The sequence below is a fragment of the Vidua chalybeata genome, chromosome 12 (assembly GCF_026979565.1).
Source record: "Vidua chalybeata isolate OUT-0048 chromosome 12, bVidCha1 merged haplotype, whole genome shotgun sequence".
Classification (NCBI taxonomy): domain Eukaryota; kingdom Metazoa; phylum Chordata; class Aves; order Passeriformes; family Viduidae; genus Vidua; species Vidua chalybeata.
In genome coordinates this window covers 1,047,209-1,064,881 of record NC_071541.1, presented here as the reverse complement: position 1 = coordinate 1,064,881, position 17,673 = coordinate 1,047,209, and the positions used below count along the sequence as shown (strand labels likewise).

General features: G+C 51.6%; 1 protein-coding gene across 2 annotated transcripts in view; it reads left to right on the top strand.

Moving 5' to 3' along the window:
- The window catches only part of GRM7 (glutamate metabotropic receptor 7), a 230,298-nt gene that overhangs the window by 76,360 nt on the left and 136,265 nt on the right, over window positions 1–17,673 (top strand). For both annotated transcript variants that reach the window (XM_053954017.1, XM_053954016.1), the window contains exon 2: window positions 9,418–9,634. In XM_053954017.1, the coding sequence (XP_053809992.1) occupies window positions 9,418–9,634 (217 nt within the window). The remainder of the gene's footprint in view (window positions 1–9,417; window positions 9,635–17,673) is intronic.

Genomic DNA, 17,673 nt, shown 5'->3' with positions numbered 1-17,673 from the left:
AATATCCCATCTAAATTTGCCAAATCACAGCTTAAATCCATTCCCCTTGTCCTGTCAAGGACATGGGGAGGGAGGGAGCAGCGCAAGGACAAGACTTTCCATGTGTGACACAGAAAATCCTGATAGCAGCCCTTCCAAAATGGGACCCCAGCATCCTTTCCATTCCCAGGCCCCTGCGGGTGTTGGACAAGCATTAATCCTGCTCTTAGCAGTGGGCTGCAAGTGCAGCTGCAGTTTTGCTTTTTTGGCACAAGTTCTTTTGTTTTCTGCAGCGTTTGGTGGCCAGACCTTGGTTTGTTCCCTTCCGAATGCCATTGTCTGCTGGAGGTGGTGCTTGTGCTTCCTCAGGCTGGGGTAGGGGTCAACAGCCCCTGGGGCAGACCCAGCCCAACCTCAGAGCACACAGAACTCTCTCTTTTGAACTTCTTCACACAGCATCGGGGTGGTTCTGGCAGAGCCTGTGGTGTGGCTGGGGTCAGAGTGACAGAATATCCCTGGGTGTTACCTGTAGGCTGGATTTGAGTCCCAGCAGGAGGCTGAGCACAGCCTGGCTGCATGAACGGCCTGGGTGCAGCATCTGACCCCAAAACTGTCCCCACGAAAGGGCTGCAGGGTCCCCTCTCCCTGAAGGTGCTCTCATCACCTTACATGAGCTCAGCTCCGGACTGGCTTGAAGAATTGGCTCCCAACAGCCCGGATCCTTTGAAGCTTTGTTAAGATCCCAAAGTGCCTCCAGCAAAGTGCCATCTATTAGTTCAGTCTCGCTGTGCAGCCCTCAGCCACCGGGGCTGCAGTTAAAAGATGAAGAGCTGTGCATTCTTGCATTGCACGGGATGGGCCAGCAGCATGGATGTTCGAGCTGATGGATCCTAGGAGGAATGTTCCACTTAGTGCTGTGCTGCTCATAGCTCATCCCCGGCATCTGCAGCCCAGGAAGGCTTTATTGCCAGGCTGCTTTATGGGCAGGCCAGCTAAAATTCTCAGCAAGCTGAATATTTCACTTTAAAACATTAAATGGGGAAGTGTCGGACTTGTAGCCGCGCCTTCGGTATCAATAATCCCTGTGGTGCAGGAGATGAAGATCCCCCTTTGGCATGGGGTTCTCTGTTCCTGGAGGTGTCTGTTGTGGCCCCCAGGGGAAATGTGGCTCCTGTGTGTCAGGGAGGGTGGCCCCGGTGTTTGTGCCTTGTCCTGCCTGCCCAGGGCCCCTCTGCCATGCCAAGGGCTGGGAGGCTTGGTGCCCTCCAGGAGCCTCCCCTCCAAGAAGGGTGGCTGAAGCTCAAGGGCTTGGAAATAGCAATTAACAATTATAAATTAGGTTTTTTGCCCGATGTTATTGAATCACAGTGCAGATAAACCAAGAGAAATTAAAATGGGAGTAATATAAATACCAGTTAATTTTACTTCTGGGAAGTGCTCGCTCAGGATCTTCCTGATTACATAAACACAGCTTTATTCACAAAGAGGAATTTGCGCACACAAATTAGGCAAGTGTGTATCTAAAACTCTTTTTCCATGGCAGTAGGAATTCAAATACTGCTTTCTGGACGTGTTTTTCAAGGCGTGCTTGTAAGCAGAGTGAGTCCCAAGGTCTGGCAGGTTACTGGAGCAGTTGGTGTGAAAAACACCAATCACTTGTTCTTAGAATTTTTAAAAGTTTAATAATAATAAAATGGTTATAAAAACAGTAATACAATTAGAGCAATAAAAATTTAGAGCTAGGACAATTACAAGACAATAAAAAGCAAAGAATTCCGGATGTCCGGATGTTTTTGGGCACTGAGCTGCCAAAACCACGCCTTGTGAACAAAGGAATAACCCTTAAAAGCAACAGCCTGTTGCATATTCATCTATCTCATACATGGTGCAGAAATTCCTTGCAAATTAAGAATTTTTCTGGATTTTGTCAACTTCTTCCCCTTAATCCTGGTGGTTCCATAAAGATGGAGAGAAGGTGGAAGGATGTTTGTCTTTTCTGATAAGGAGGCCGTAATTCTTTGTGTGCCCTGTCGCTGTTATCTCTGTGCTAAGAGTTTCTTGGTTATCTCATCCCTTTCTTGAGCTGGTTAAAAAGCATCTTACATAGCAGAGTTTCTATTTTAACATTGCGTTATAACCTAAAACTACATTTAACACACCACTTAAAAGAATTACTACAGCATGCCTTCCTAACATCACACGTACAATATTGATTGTAATATTTGCGAAAAGCCAATCGTGACACGTGCATTTTTCACAGCCGGCAGTTCAGCCAGCGAGGGCTGGGCTGGCCGGGCAGACACACCTGTTCAATGTAACTGGTATAATTCACGCCACTTTTTTGCATGAAATATATAATATTAAATAGTTGTTAGGATGTTCCCTTTGCCATTAGAAGCCCCCCCCCCTTCTCAGGCAAAAGCAGGTGTGTGTTGAAACCCGATTCACAAGCAAAGGGATGTGGCTCGCCAGGACATGGGCCTTATCTGAGGCGATAAGGAGACACCCAGGCGCTGATCATGGCGTGAACGACCCGAGATGGACATCAGGAACATCCCCCGAGACATGTGAATACCGTGTTCCCAAAAATTTCATCAAGGGTTTCAACGACTTCCGGACTTCGAATTGTTCTGCCTCGCCGCCGAGAAGGAAATCTCATCAACGTCTGGGACTCTGAATGAAACAAAGGACTGGATGCCGAAATCCTGGCTTCAGGCAAAATTTTCCCTATAAAAATCGCTTGTACCAGGTTGGTGGGGTGGGAGCACAGAGTGAAACCTCTGCTGAGGCTGATCTCTGTGTCTCGCACCCAGCACCGATCCCGGGCTCGGCGCTGCCCTTTTCCTTGTGGCTGGCTAAGTTAGATCTCTATTGCTAAAATAAATTCTTTTTATTTTTTTTTTTTAATTTGGCTGGATCATTTTTCATTTATAACACACCTGCACGCAGGGGAGCCAGTTTTTGGGGTGCTGTGGGTGTGCTGGAGCAGGGCAGGGAGAGAGGGAGCAGCTCAGTTCCTGCCTCGCCTATTTCTGAGCCCACCTGAGATGGACAGAGGGCTTGGAGCCTGCTCTGTCCCCTCCAGCTGCTCTGTTTCTGTCCCAGCCGTGCCCTGGGGGCTCTGCTGCCTGGCACAGCCTGCTCCACAGCTTTCACAGAGTTATTTTTGAGTACCAGGAACGTCTTAAATTGATTCACGAGCCCAGCTCAAAGGAGCTGAACTCTAAAGGATGCTGTTTGCCAGTGGCAAAGAATCACAGAATCCCAGGACGGGTTGGGCTGGAAGGGACCTTAAAGCCCACCCAGTGCCACCCTGCCATGGCAGGGACACCTCCCACTGTCCCAGGCTGCTCCAAACCCCATCCAGGCTGGCCTTGGGATGGAAAGTAAAGCATTTTAGTAAATAATTCATCCCTAGGAAAGTATAAATGGCTCAGTCCTAATCCCCAGTATGTGAACACGTTGAGACAGGGATGATGTCCTTGTTTATTCAAGGACAGCTTTAGCTACAGCTTAAGAAGGGGGTAAGATGTCTATTTTTGTGCTGTGACTCATTTTCATTACCATTTTGGGTCTCCTGGTTTCAAGTCAGGTTCTTCAAGTCCAAGGTTCTTTTAGCATTTAAAAGCCAAGAAATCACCCCCTGTTCTTCTATAAAAAACCAATCTGTGCCATAAGCTCATCACTGTCACAAGCAGACCTTGGTCCAGGCACAGGCCATCAAGATGAAATACAGGAGATCTCACATTTATGGGCACATCTCACTTTACCGGCTGTTTATGATCTTTCCTCCTGCTGTCTGAGCTGATGAAGTGCTCCCATGAGCCATGTGGACAGTACTAATTGCTGTAATTATTGTCCCTTAATTGCTACAATTATTTTGTTCAGGAGTACTTTCTCACTCGAGGAGAGGAAGCAGGAAAGACCCTGTAGATATGGAGAAGGCTCCCAGCTTGCCAGTATCACTCAGGATGTCTTTTCATGACTTTTCATGACAGTTGTGGTGGGGATGAGGATTGATCTGCGTGCCTGGAAATGGGCTCTTGCCAGGTTTGAAATGAATTAAACAGGAACAGTGCTCACTTAGGAAGGCAGTTGTTTGAGAGACCCAAAGCAGCTTTGGAAGTGTTTGTTTCAGTAATGGGCTCCATCCATAACAATAATGGGAATGAGGAGTTGGGAATTTTGAAAGGTGTTGCTGAGCAGCACCATGGCTGCTTGATCCTTACACTGGCAGGGAGTGGGAGATGGAGCTCCCCAGCTGGGAGGGTTGGTGGGAAGAGCCACTGCAGATATAACCAAAATTAATCATTTCTGGGTTTCTTCTCTTGGTGCTCCTTCCCTTGCTCAGAAATATTTGCTGTTGCTCCTGAAAGGGATTTACATGAAAAAAAAAAAAAAAAAACTTTCTTAATTGTTCTTCCTCACTTTCTCGCTGGCAACATTTGATTGTTGGCTGTAAAAACCACCTGGGAGTGCACGGTGAGGATGAGTGATGAGGAGGGATCACCATCCAGGTGCTTTGGCAGGGATTGTTCTCATCCTGGCCCGAGGCTGCTGGGGGTGCAATTCCCAGCTCCTTACAGAGCCCTGCAGAAAAACCTGCAGGAATGTTTGTTTTCAGGGCAGAGAGAGGGCAGGTGCTGCTGCAGGACACCTTGGGAGGGTCCTGCCAGCGCTGGGCAGGGGTTGGTGGCTGGCAGGGCTGGGCAGGAGGGGAGCAGGAGGCAGAGATGTTCTCTCCTGAGGAAATGCTGAGCTCCAGTTCCAGCCCCTGGAGAGCAGCAGGAGCTTCTGTTCCTGTTATCTTCACAAGCTCTGACCTCATTTCGTGTACTGGGTGAAATTTCCACAGAATCACAGCATGGTTTGGGTTCCAGGGAGCTTAAAGGTGTGTTGAACCCCCTGCCAAGGGCAGGGACAGCTTCCCGAGGGTATCTGGAGTTCTAGAACTGCCTGCCAGAAATGCTTCCTGTTCAGAAGGCGAGGTGAGAATGAGAAGAGTCTTGGAGGGGTTTTGCCCAGAGATAACAGCCAGGGGGAAAGTTCAGAAACCTGAGCTCCAGACAGGGGAAGCAGTTCTCTGCAGCTCAGCTGTTTGTTCTGCAGTTTGAGATGGGGATGGGGCACAAAGAGGAGCTGTGCTAACTGAGGTCGGAATCCTGACCTGATGGGTTTCTACAGGAATAAAACCCGAGCCCTGGACAGACCCCAGGCTGTTGCCCACCCATCAGCTCACACCGGAGTTTTGCAGCGGGGTGCAGGCTCCAGGCAGCTCATTTTGGTGAAGCTGGGAGGATTTGCAGTGTTTGTAGCCTGACACTGCCCTGCCAGACGTGCTGGAGTTCCAGGGCTCTGCCAGAGCAGGCTGGGGTTTCCCTACTGCCAGGAAACCACATCAGAAAACCTTCACAGGAAACTGAAAGCAAAAATGCAGCAAACTGTGAACTTCATATTGCCCTGGTAGGAGCTCATTAATGTCTCAGGAGGTGCCCTCCTGCATGATCTGAATTACTCGAGGCCCTCAGGGAAATTGCCTTTTCTGAAGTGTCCTGGCTGCTGTCACTGGCTCAGGTGCACCATCCTCATCCTCTTTAACAAGTGCCTGAGGAGGGGCCGAGCTCAGTCCCTGCAGAACTGTTTGTGTTTTGGGTGTTTGCAGGTGCTTGGCTGGGGGTGACCCTGGGGCAGAGGTCAGGCTGGGCTGGCAGGCCAGGCTTTGGCAGGCCAGGCTTTGGTAAGCCAGGCTTTGGCAGGCCAGGCTTTGGCAGTCCTGCAGCCCCAGGGAGGGCTGCTGTGTGCTCTGGCACTGGGGTTTGTCTGTTCCAGGACCAGACACGTGCCTTTGGTGAGCGACTCAAACGTTCTGTCACTTTTCCTGGAAAAAGGGTCTGTTGAGCAGGGAGAGAAGGAAGATTTGGGATTGAGTCTGGAATGGAAAATTTGAACAGTGAGCAGTTTCAGTGGGGCTTTGCTCTGCAGTGAGCTGCTCCCAGCTGGCTGTTGGGGGATGTCTGGTGCTGGAAGGGGAGGCTGAGGAGGCTCGTGGCTCCCGGTGTGTTTGTGCTGCTCCTGCTGCAGCTGCTCCCCAGCACGAGCTGCTTTTGAGCAAGACAAGTGCGACCCAGAGACAGCTCTTCATTAGCAGGAGAAAATGAAACAAATGAAGAATAATGGTCAGTGTTAGAAATGAATTAACATTAATTAATCACTGACTAAGACAATGTTCCCAGCATTAATCATTGCCCCTTGCTGTAATCAGAGCATCAGCCAGGCACACCATGGAAATGGAGTTCCAGGCAAATGTGGAACTCCTGAGCGTGGTGTGTGCACGGTCCTGCAAGCACAGGGCTTGAGGAAAAGCTGCTTCCCACGCAGGTGAAATGCTCCCTCACCTGCCAGCTCCTCAGTGTCCTTCAGAAAGCTCCAGCTCAGCTCTCGCTGTGCTGCTGGAGGCAGGGCCAGGAGATCAGGGTCCCTTGGGCTGTGTGCATCACGGCCCTTCTGCCAAGGTGCTGGAGCCTTTTGGAAAGCACACCCTGATTCTCTGGGGCCTTTTGATGTGTCAGAACAGAAAATGGGCAAAATGTGATGGAAGAGAAATCTTGCTTCTTTCAACTCCAGCTTTGAATTGATGATAAAGAAAAGACTTTACCAAAACGCGAGAAAAATAGAACGGTGAAGAGGCAGAAAAGATTTCTCTGGATAACTGAAGAACCCCCAGCAGAGCAGTTTGATATAAACCTCCCTGGGTGTCCCCTGGCCCTGCACAGTGACACCATGGGCAGAGAACAGGGACACTGCCCAGCCTGCCCTTGGGTCTCCATGAGCTGCAGCAACCCATTTTTATTTTCAAGTGCACATCAGTGCTGGCAGGAGCTGGAGGTGCCCATGTGGAGTGCCCTGGTGGGCAGCACTTAGATTTGAGCTGATTTTTAGCAGTGGGTGCCCAGTTTGGCCACTGGGATGCTGCTGGTGTGCACGGGCAGCTGGGCAGGAGCAGAAGGTGCCTTTAGCAGGTGTCTGCAAGGAGCTCTGACACACTGGGCAGGGAATTCTGGTGGCTGCAGTCCCTGTCACACCCACTGAAGGACTCTCCTCCCTGAATTTAAACAAAACGGGAGGAAAGTTCTACTTGCCACATATATATAACTTTATGTTGCTTTTAGATATCCTGCTAGAAACACTGGTAAAACATCTAATACCTGCTTTTTATACTCCAAGTGATTGAAGCTGCCAGCAGTAGTTAATATTTTATGAACAGTGGAAAAAGATTTAAAATCCAAAAGGTCTCCTCAGGAATATAAGCAATGCAGCAAATTCTGTAGAAGCTTTGGTTGCTGTAAGAGTGCAGAATGTGCTCCTTTTGATTTTTAGTTGAAAAAGCAGTTGTTGGCAAGTTGGAGTACAAAGAGGTGCCACAGATCAGAAGTGGTATTTCAGCCTCACTTTTATGCTAATTGCAGAAAGCAGCCCTGGGCTGTGCCAGCGCTGCTCTGCGTGGGGCTGGCTGCTGTCTGTGTCACAGTGGGTGACCAGTCCATGTCCCCCCAGAGGTCACCAGGCCCTGCTGACAGCAGCTGGGGCAGGGACAAACTCGAATTTCCCTGGTTTTGCTGGCCAGGGTGCCCAGCAGGTCCTGTGCCCTGCACCAGTTGGGGTGATGCTGTGTGAGGGCTGCCCTGGAGCAGAGGCTGGGCAGAGTCACAGAATAAAGCAGGGATTCATTCCAAGGATCTCCTCCGTGGATCCACCTTGGGCAGCACCAGAGCCCAGCCAGGGCTGCAGCCAAGATGAACCAAAATGGTCCCAAAATGCACGAGCGCTCCCGGGGGCTCTCACTGGGATCAGCTCTGCTCCATTTGCACCTTGCAGTTCATTGTCCCATTCCAGCTTTAGCCCAGGCACTCCCATCCTGCTTGTTTTTCTCTCTCCAGCCCACGCTGTTTGTGCTCCTGGGCCTGAGCTTTGGATCATTTGTCCTTGGTGCCCAGCTGGAGCAGGAATTGTTTTGTCTCCCTGCTCTGTGCACAGAGCTCACCATCCCCTGATATGAAGCCCAGAACTAAAGCAGCACAGAATATGAAAAATAGAAAAGCTAAACCTGAGGCATCAGGGGTGAGGGGGCAGCACCCTGGGAGGAAGCTCCAGGCCGGGCCCAGGGTGGGATTGCTGCACTGATGGTCCTTGGGGGTCCCTTCCAGCTCTGGAGATGGATGATTCTGTGACAGTTTGGCTTTGTTTAGGTTGCATAGCAGCTCTTGGGGTAGTTAATAATTTTTCCATGCAAAGTTCATTTCTCTGTTCACTCTTCTGGCTCTCCAGCAGTGATTTTGCTTCTGGTATCTGCTTGTCCTGTGCTGTGGGGGCTGCAAGTGCCTGTGTGGACATAATGTGAATTCTGGGGAAATCTGCTCTCCTCTCCCCTGCTCTCCATGGAGCCAAAGGTGCTGAGCCCTTTGCAGTGCTGATCCTGGGGTAATCCAGTGTCTGTTTTTCTGAGGAGGCAGGAGAGCTGATAAATACTTGTAGGATGATAAATGCTTGTGGAGTGCTATGCAGAGACCAAACCTGAGAGTGCAGGAGGTGCCTGTGCTCAGGCTGCAGGGCTCAGGTGTTAAATAGATGGTGCTTGTGTGCATTGCAAACCTCTTCTCTCCCCTCCCTGGTGTCTCCAGTGAGAGTCAGGGCAGGTTCCTTAACTTCAGGAGCAGTCCCAGACTGTTACTCAAACAATTGCATAATGGGCTTGGGGAATAATGTCCTGTGAGCTCAGGAACTGCTCAGGGGCCTTTGGTAGCCAGGGGAAAACAGCCCCAGCACTGCTCTGGGCTCTCTGTTGGAAAGGGCAGTGTCAGGCTCCTCCACACTCTGCTGGGACAAGGGGAAGCTGTGGCTGCTTTGCTGGGACAGAGCTGAGTGGTGCCCAGGCTGTGTCTGGGACACAGTGTCCCTGCTCAGCAACCTTCACACTGTTCTTCATCAGAAGGAATAAAAACTAAACCCCTTTTCCTTAAGCCTGGAGCCTTCATCCTCCTGAGGCTGAGGAAGGGTGTCCCAGGCTTTCAGGCAGTGCTGGCAGGTGCAGAGTTAAGCTCCCTTTGCCAGGATCCCAAAGCCTGGCAAAGGCAGCACACAGACAGGGGCAGGGAGAGGTTCAAGGGGTTTGTGTGCTGATTTGATGGCCTCACAGCAAGGAGTGATGGCTGTGCACAGACAGAGCTGGCTTCAGCGGGTGCACAGCTTTATCTGGGGGACTGGATGCCAGTGAAGGGATTGCTCCTGTGGCTCGCACCTTGTAGGGGAACGTGGTGGAGAATTGCAGCTGCACACAGCAAAGCCTAAGCTCAGCTCAAGCCAGGTGCTTGAGCTGCTGCTGCAAGAAGTGCCATGAGTATGTGAATGTGTGTATTTATCAGAAATTGTTTTTTTCTACAGATCCCACAAATCAGTTATGCCTCAACTGCACCAGAGTTGAGCGATGACAGGCGCTATGATTTCTTCTCACGGGTGGTTCCTCCAGATTCCTTCCAAGCACAAGCAATGGTGGACATTGTGAAAGCTTTGGGATGGAATTATGTATCCACTTTGGCATCTGAAGGGAATTATGGAGAAAAAGGAGTCGAGTCCTTCATGCAAATTTCCAGAGAGGCAGGTAGGCCACGCCCGTCCTCCCTCCAGAAAGCGCTGCGGGACTCGTGAATGTCGTGTTGTGCCAATTGTGATCGTATTTTCCTAGAGCTGATATTTGATTGCAAAGTTGCTCCAGTTCTTTGCAATGCTCTGCAATGGCTCCTGGATGCTGTCACTCCTGAATTGCCCGTGGAGGTTCAGAGAGTGGGAACCCCCAGTGGGTTTTCAGTCGTTTCTGGGGAAAACAGAAATCCTGGAGTTGTACCGAGCTCCTCCTGCTGCACTGGCTGAGGTTTCCTTGTGTTGGCATGGGGAGAAGCCAGATTTGGAAAGGCTGAGCTTTTGTGTCTCCACAGGCTGGAATTCTGCTGTGAGCTGCTTACAGCCTGGCTGGTGTCACCGTCGGTGCCAGCCTGATCTGGGTTGTTTGCTTTGGCACTTCCCTGCCCACTTCGGTGGAGGCAGTTCAGAGCCTTTCCCTCGAAGGCTCGGGGGTTGCTGGTGTGGGATGCAGAGCCCCCAGGCCCAGTGGTGTGGGATGAGCCGTGCCAGACCTTGGGTGTGAGTCCTTGGCAAGCTGATTTGCAGTCCACGTTCAGAAGGGTTTGGAAACTCGAGTGTTTGAAGTTGATTCCTGTGCTGGGAAGGAGAAAGCAGCAGGTGATGGAATTGGTTATTGGTGATAAATGCAAGGGCTGCCTCCAGAGGCTCTGCTGAGAGAACCCATCAGCACGGGGCAAGGCAAGCTGTGCTGTGCTCCCCAAACGGAACTCTCAGGTGTCCCACCCTGAACCTGCCTGGCATTGCCTAAATAAAGCAGCACAGTGCCCAGCTCAGTGCCAGGGCAGGGCAGGAGCTGCCCTGGAGCAGCTCAGGGGTCCCCATGCCCGGGGCTGGTCCCACAGCACTGGCTCTGCCTGCGGGGACATGTGGCAAGCACATTTCTCTGTCTCTCAGGATTTTTTATTGAGGTGCACAGAAAGAAATGAAAGAGAAAACAATTTCTATTTCTGCTCCTTGTTTTTCTCTTGTGGAATGTGTTTGGAGAATTGTTTACCCAGAGTGAGTGCTTGGTTGGATCATGGTGGATTGTTTGGGCCTGATGGCCAATCCAGCCCACCTGTGTCTAAACTCTGGAGAACAGGGTCACGAGTTGTGAGTGAATGAGATATGATAGTTAGAGAAAGTAGCATGCAATATTTAGTATCCTCTTTTATATAGCATATTAATGTATTATAACATAATTATAATAAAGCAATCATTCAGCCTTCTAGAATGGAGTTAGACATCATCATTCTTCCCATTGGGTTCACCAACATCTACAACAGGGACAGGCCCCAGCTGGGTCCCAAATGTCCCAAACTGAGGGGTCCCTCCTGGCAGCATCTCCAGGGAACAAGCAGGGAAAGTTACTGGGCTGAAAGGAAGGGGCCTTGGAGAGGGGGAGCTGGGATTGTTTCCTTACGTTGGTGTCACAGACGGAACCCACATTTGCATAAATTCTTCTGTTCCTACAAATGCATATTTATGTGGTATTAAAGCAAATGGGTTTGGATTTAATACAGCAGGAAGTGACAAATGCCAGCGCTCATTGGAATTTAAAATTGACTTTATTTGCAAATATCCACTGTTGCAAACTCATACCCGAAATGTGTTCCCAGTGTGAAGGACAGGCTCTGGCTGCAGAACAGGATCCCATTTTCTGGACCTCGTGCAGAATCACATTTATTCCATGAGCTGTCCATGCAGGCAACACGAAGCTCAGCCTCCTGCAGAAAAAGCAAAGGCTGAAGCCCCAGCAGTGCCGTGCTCCCGGCAGCTCTGTGAGCAGCGGGATGTAGGGCACGCCTGGGGGATGAAGGCACTGACAGGGATGGTGCCTAAAGCTCCTCCTCAGACCCGGGATGGGATAATCCCATCCCCGGCGCTGCTTAGGGCTCTGCTCAGCTTCTTGTGCCTCGCAGATTCAGCTCAGGTGAAGCTCTGATGGGATTTAATACCTGTCAGCAAGCTCCCGGGAGGTTTCAAAGCCTGGGAAGTGTCAGAAGATGCTGTTGTTGGGGGGTTTAGTGGGGCAGTGCTGACTGGAGATGCAGCTCCTGACCTTCCCCTTGTCCCCTGAATTTGGGCTGTGAGCTCATCCTCAGGGAGCTCAAACTCCTGCTGTTCACTGAGGGGAGCTGTGCATTGCCCCCCAGCCTCCCTGGCAGGAGGATGGAGCTGGATGGGGTCGGGCTGTGCCCAGGGAGCAGGACAGGAGCAGAGGAAACCTCGGGGTGCCCCAGGGGAGGCTCAGGGTGGGGATCAGGGAAAACTCCTTAGAGAACGTGGTGGCCAGCCCTGGCAGGGGCTGCCCAGGGCACTGGGAGTCACCAGCCCTGGAAGGGTCAGGAAAGGGCTGGACCTGGCACTGGGGGAGCAGAGCTGGGCAGGGGTGGGGGCACAGTCCCTGCCTGGCTCCATGGACCAGGCAGATCTGCCAGAGGCCAGGCTGGAGGGAATTCAGCCCAAATCTGAATTTCCCAGCAGGGAGCAGTGGTTGTCAGCTCCTAGAGAGCTGTCGGGCCTCTCACAGTCACCTTCCCTTGGCAGAAAGGAAGGTCTGGTGTGCCAGCACATTTCCTGGCTTTGGCCTCCTGGCTCATTATCCTAAAGGCAGTGTTTCATCCAAACTTGTTTCTGATCAGCTGGGATCTTAGGAAATCTGAGGATCAGTAGACAGCGCTTCCCCTGCTTAGTTTTCAAATATGCTTCGGCACATAAAGACTTTGCTTGATCCTCTGAGTTAATAATTCTTCACAAAGTGACTTTTATTATGAGCACTTCAAGCGAGTTTGAATATGTCATTGTGGCAGGAGATGAAGATTTGAAACATGCTCTGCAGTCTTTGGGATTAATAAATTAGGGGAATGGTCTAATTATGGGAAATCTAAAGGACAATTTCAGATTATTAATGAAACTACTGAATACTTGAATTTCAAAGATTAATTCATCTTTGATTTTTTTTAAAAGATTAATCTGTACCAGAAGGTTAATTGCTATCTGTAAGAAATATATATACTGAAGTCGTTAGCAAAAGACCACTTGAATGCCTCCTAACAGATAAATGAAAGATCTGGAGTGCATTTATTAATGTTCTGCTCTCCCCAAATGGCCCATTTTCACAGCTGAGTGGGGTTTTGCTGCTCTCTCCCTCCTGGGCTGCAGCTGCAGGATGTGCGTCCATCCTCCTCCTCCCTCCCAGGCTGGCCCTGGCAGGGCTGGCTCAGGGCAGGGTGGCCAGAAGGGACAATCTGAGTGCTCAGAGCTCAGCTGGGGATGTGCTGAGCCTCGGCAGGGGCTGGGGAAAGGCTCTGGGGAAGCTGGCACCCCTCTCTGTGAGCTGGGCACAGGGCACAGGGGCTGGGCAGGGCTCTGGGGAAGCTGGCACCCCTCTCTGTGAGTGCACACAGGGCACAGGAGCTGGGGAAAGGCTCTGGGGAAGCTGGCACCCCTCTCTGAGAGCTGGGCACAGGGCACAGGGGCTGGGCAGGGCTCTGGGGAAGCTGGCACCCCTCTCTGTGAGCTGGGCACAGGGCACAGGGGCTGGGCAGGGCTCTGGGGAAGCTGGCACCCCTCTCTGTGAGTGCACACAGGGCACAGGAGCTGGGGAAAGGCTCTGGGGAAGCTGGCACCCCTTTCTGTGAGTGCACACAGGGGCACAGGGGCTGGGCAGGGCTCTGGGGAAGCTGGCACCCCTCTCTGTGAGTGCACACAGGGTTCAGGGGCTGGGCAGGGCTCTGGGGAAGCTGGCACCCCTCTCTGAGAGTGCACACAGGGGCTGGGCAGGGCTCTGGGGAAGCTGGCACCCCTCTCTGTGAGTGCACACAGGGTTCAGGGGCTGGGCAGGGCTCTGGGGAAGCTGGCACCCCTCTCTGAGAGCTGGGCACAGGGGCTGGGGAAAGGCTCTGGGGAAGCTGGCACCCCTCTCTGAGAGTGCACACAGGGGCTGGGCAGGGCTGGCTGTGGCTGGGGAGGCTGCTGCTGCAGGCTGGAGTGGCAGTGCTGTGCTTGCTGAGAGCCACTGGCACCCTCCAGGGCAGAGCTCAGAGCGCCCTCCAGGCCCCTTTAGCATGGAAGGCACGACCCCTGTGACACCCCCCTGCTCTCAGGCAGATCTCCCTGCTGGAACTCCTCGGTGCCACGTCCCACAGCTGGCCCTGGCACAGCTGGCCCTGGCACAGCTGGGGACAGCTCTGTGCCTGCAGGAGCTGGCTTTGCTCAGAGACAGAAGCTGCAGCCCCCAGCCCCACCCTGCACACGGCTCCCTGCCATGGCAGCTGGAACAAGACGGTTTAGGGTCCCTTCCAACCCAAACCACTCTGATTTTCAGCCCCTCCTGCCCTCATAAGCAGAGTTATTTTCCCAGCAGTGCTTCCCCAGCAGCATTTCTCAAGAGAAGCTTGAATTTATCTTGTTTTTCCCTTTAGCTCTGTGTTTGCTACAAACCCCCTGTGTATCCACGCAGGCACCAAGCTGTGTGAGACACCTGGTCCTTGTGTTTATCAAGTGGAGCTGTGCCAGGGAGATTTGGGCTGGATTTGGGAAAGGTTCTTGCCCCAGAGGGTGCTGGGCACTGTCCAGGGAATGGGCACGGCCCCATGGCTGTAGGAGCTGCCAGGGATGCCCAGGGTGGGATTTGGGGTGTCTGTGCAGGCCCAGGGGTTGGGTTTTTACTCCTCTGGGTCCCTTCCAGCTCAGGACATTCCATGATTCTGTGTCACTCCCCCAGGATCAGGTGAGCCATTATTTTGCACTACATCACAGCCTGTGCAGCAAATATCATCCTCTCCCAATTCATTGGTTTCTTTACAGATTAATGGCCTGCAATTAAGTACTCATTACAGAAGTTCTTTTCTCTGGGTTTGTTATCTGTAGCAAAGGCTTTTTAAACCCTTTTCCCCACCGAAAACTGAAAATGCAACAACTCTTCCTAGAGCCTTGCTCTTTGTTTTCTCCACTGAGTTGTGCTTCTCAGATCTGAATTTTTGCTGGGGTTTTTGGGGATCTGACTCATGTCCTGAGGCTCCCTGGCCCCCTCAGTGGTGTCAGAGTTCTGTGCCTCACTCAGCCTTGCTGACAGAAGCTGACACTGGTGGAAGCCCAGAGCTGCTCTGTCATCCCCCCGTGACTCACAGAGCACTTTTGGAGGCTCCTGTAGGTCTGTGCTGCTGCCTGCTCTCATCCTGAAGCTGCAGTTTTGTAATAGGAGTTAATTTTTGTGCTGTCTGTTGGGAATGCCATTAGCACAAATCCGTGCTGGATAACGTGGGAGGGAGATCAGAGCCAGGGGGGAGCTGCACAGCTCTGATTCCTAGTGCCAGGCAGAAAATCCTCATGTGTTCCTTTTGGTCTTACGTTCTGAGGCTGATGAAAATCTCAGTTCTCCTCTCAAAGCCCTGCTGAAGGGGTTTGGGGCACTCATGGCAAGGACAGGCACTGCACAGGGTCCCCCCCAGCAGAAATGAGCAGGAGGGTGTTGGGAATGCAGGTGAGCCAGGTGGGAGGAAATGCTGATGTGTGACTGCAGCTCAGAAGTTGAATGATTTCTTTATTAGAACTATGCTATCATACATTAATATACTATTTACAGGAGATACTAAAACTACAAACCTACTGTTCTAACTCCCATATCTAACTCACAACTTGTGACCCTCTCTGAGAGCCCAGCCACAGGTGGGTTGGGTTGGATTGGATTGGATTGGATTGGATTGGATTGGGTTGGATTGGGTTGGGTTGGATTGGATTGGATTGGATTGGGTTGGATTGGATTGGGTTGGGTTGGATTGGATTGGATTGGATTGGGTTGGATTGTATTGGATTGGATTGGGTTGGATTGGATTGGGTTGGGTTGGATTGGATTGGATTGGATTGGATTGGATTGGGTTGGGTTGGGTTGGGTTGGATTGGATTGGATTGGGTTGGGTTGGATTGGATTGGATTGGGTTGGATTGGATTGGATTGGATTGGATTGGGTTGGGTTGGATTGGATTGGATTGGGTTGGATTGGGTTGGATTGGATTGGATTGGGTTGGATTGGATTGGATTGGGTTGGGTTGGGTTGGGTTGGGTTGGATTGGATTGGATTGGGTTGGATTGGATTGGGTTGGATTGGATTGGATTGGGTTGGATTGGATTGGATTGGGTTGGGTTGGGTTGGGTTGGGTTGGGTTGGATTGGATTGGATTGGGTTGGGTTGGATTGGATTGGATTGGGTTGGATTGGATTGGATTGGATTGGATTGGGTTGGGTTGGATTGGATTGGATTGGGTTGGATTGGGTTGGATTGGATTGGATTGGGTTGGATTGGATTGGATTGGGTTGGATTGGATTGGATTGGATTGGATTGGGTTGGGTTGGGTTGGATTGGATTGGGTTGGGTTGGATTGGATTGGGTTGGATTGGCCACCAGCCTCAAACAATCCTCACCAGAATCCAACCAAGCAATCACCCCAGGTAAACAATTCTCCAAACACATTCCACATGGGAAAACAAGGAGCAGAAATAGAAATTGTTTTCTCTTTCTTTCTCTCTGTGCTCCTCTATGAAAAAATCCTGAGAGAGAGGAGAGTGTGCCTGCCATGGGAGGATGGAGTGAACTCTGTGAGGATGGGGTGAGCTCTGGGAAGATGAGATGAGCTCCAGGAGGATGGGCTGAGCTCTGGGAAGATGAGATGAGCTCCAGGAGGATGGGCTGGGCTCCAGGAGGATGGGCTGAGCTCCGGGAAGATGAGATGAGCTCCAGGAGGATGGGCTGGGCTCCAGGAGGATGGGCTGAGCTGTTGGTGCTGCCCAGGGCAGCAGGCTGGGCTCAGCATCTCCCCCTGCAGCCCCTCGGGCAGGGCACACCTGGCTGTGAGCTCGGCTTTGAAGGGGCAGCCTCAGCAAAGCAGACCTGTGGGGTCTGGGCTCTTTGGAGGGTGTGCAGAGTGCAGAGGACAGGTGGAGGTTTGGGGAGGTTTGCCAGGGAATTCCTGGCCCTGCAGACCCCTCCTGGGGGGCTCAGTGTTGTCCCTCTGTCTTTGGCTGTGTTCAGTCATTCAGCTTTGATGGGAGTAGCCTTTATTCATTCTCTTGGGAGCCTGTTTTCTGGATCAAATACAGCAAAAACAAATGGATAAACCACTCATAAAATCGAGTCATTTATATCCAAGCACTTCAAGTCTTTTCCATTTTCCTTCCCACTTTTCCCAAGTACTCAGGCACGTGTCCTTTCAGTGTGCAGTGATGTTAAACAGCAACATTATGAAATCTATTGTTCTCCCTCTTGTTGTCAAATAACAAACGTTTTGGCATTTCAGATAAAACCAGCCAGGAGAGATTGCTGTCTGAGTTTGTAGTGACTCGTGTTGTGTGCTGCAGTCTGGCAGGGTTAATGAGATTTCCTGTTAATTGTAGCTGAGCTGGGAGAAGATGCCCTGGCCTTGATCCTCAGGAGTGGTTGGGGCTGCATTGAGAGCTTGGAGGAATTTCTGAGAGCAGGAAAGCAAAATCTGTCCCTGTGAGTGCTCAGAGCTGCTGTGGCTCTTGTGGGAACCTGTGAGCAGTGCAGAGGGGAGGGTGAGGTCCTTAGGGTGCTGACTGGACTTTAAAGCTCCTCTTGAGCCTGGCTGAGGTGCTGCCAGCCCCTGAGGCACAGGCTGTGTTTTTGGATCACCAAAACACTGTGGCTGCAGTCTCCACCTCTTGAGCGAGGGCTCTTCCTCCTGAGCCTTCCCAGGTGTCCTGGGGGGCTGGCTCTGTTCCCTGCTCAGAAAAGAGGAGGGGTGAGGTCTCAGCTGCCCTTTGGAAACATCCAAACACAAGCACATTGTGAAAGAGCTTGAATTAAAACCAAATCCGACCATTGGTGCCTAGTGATAGATGTATTTTGTTACCTTTTGCCATCCTGGGGAGGCAAGTAGCTGGTGAGGATTGCCAGGGCCCTTGTGCCTGGCTCAGGAGGGCAGGGAGCTGATGGGCACCAGGGCTGGGTGTGCCCTGCTGGGGCTCTGCCCGTGCTGGAGCTCTTGGTGGAAGCTC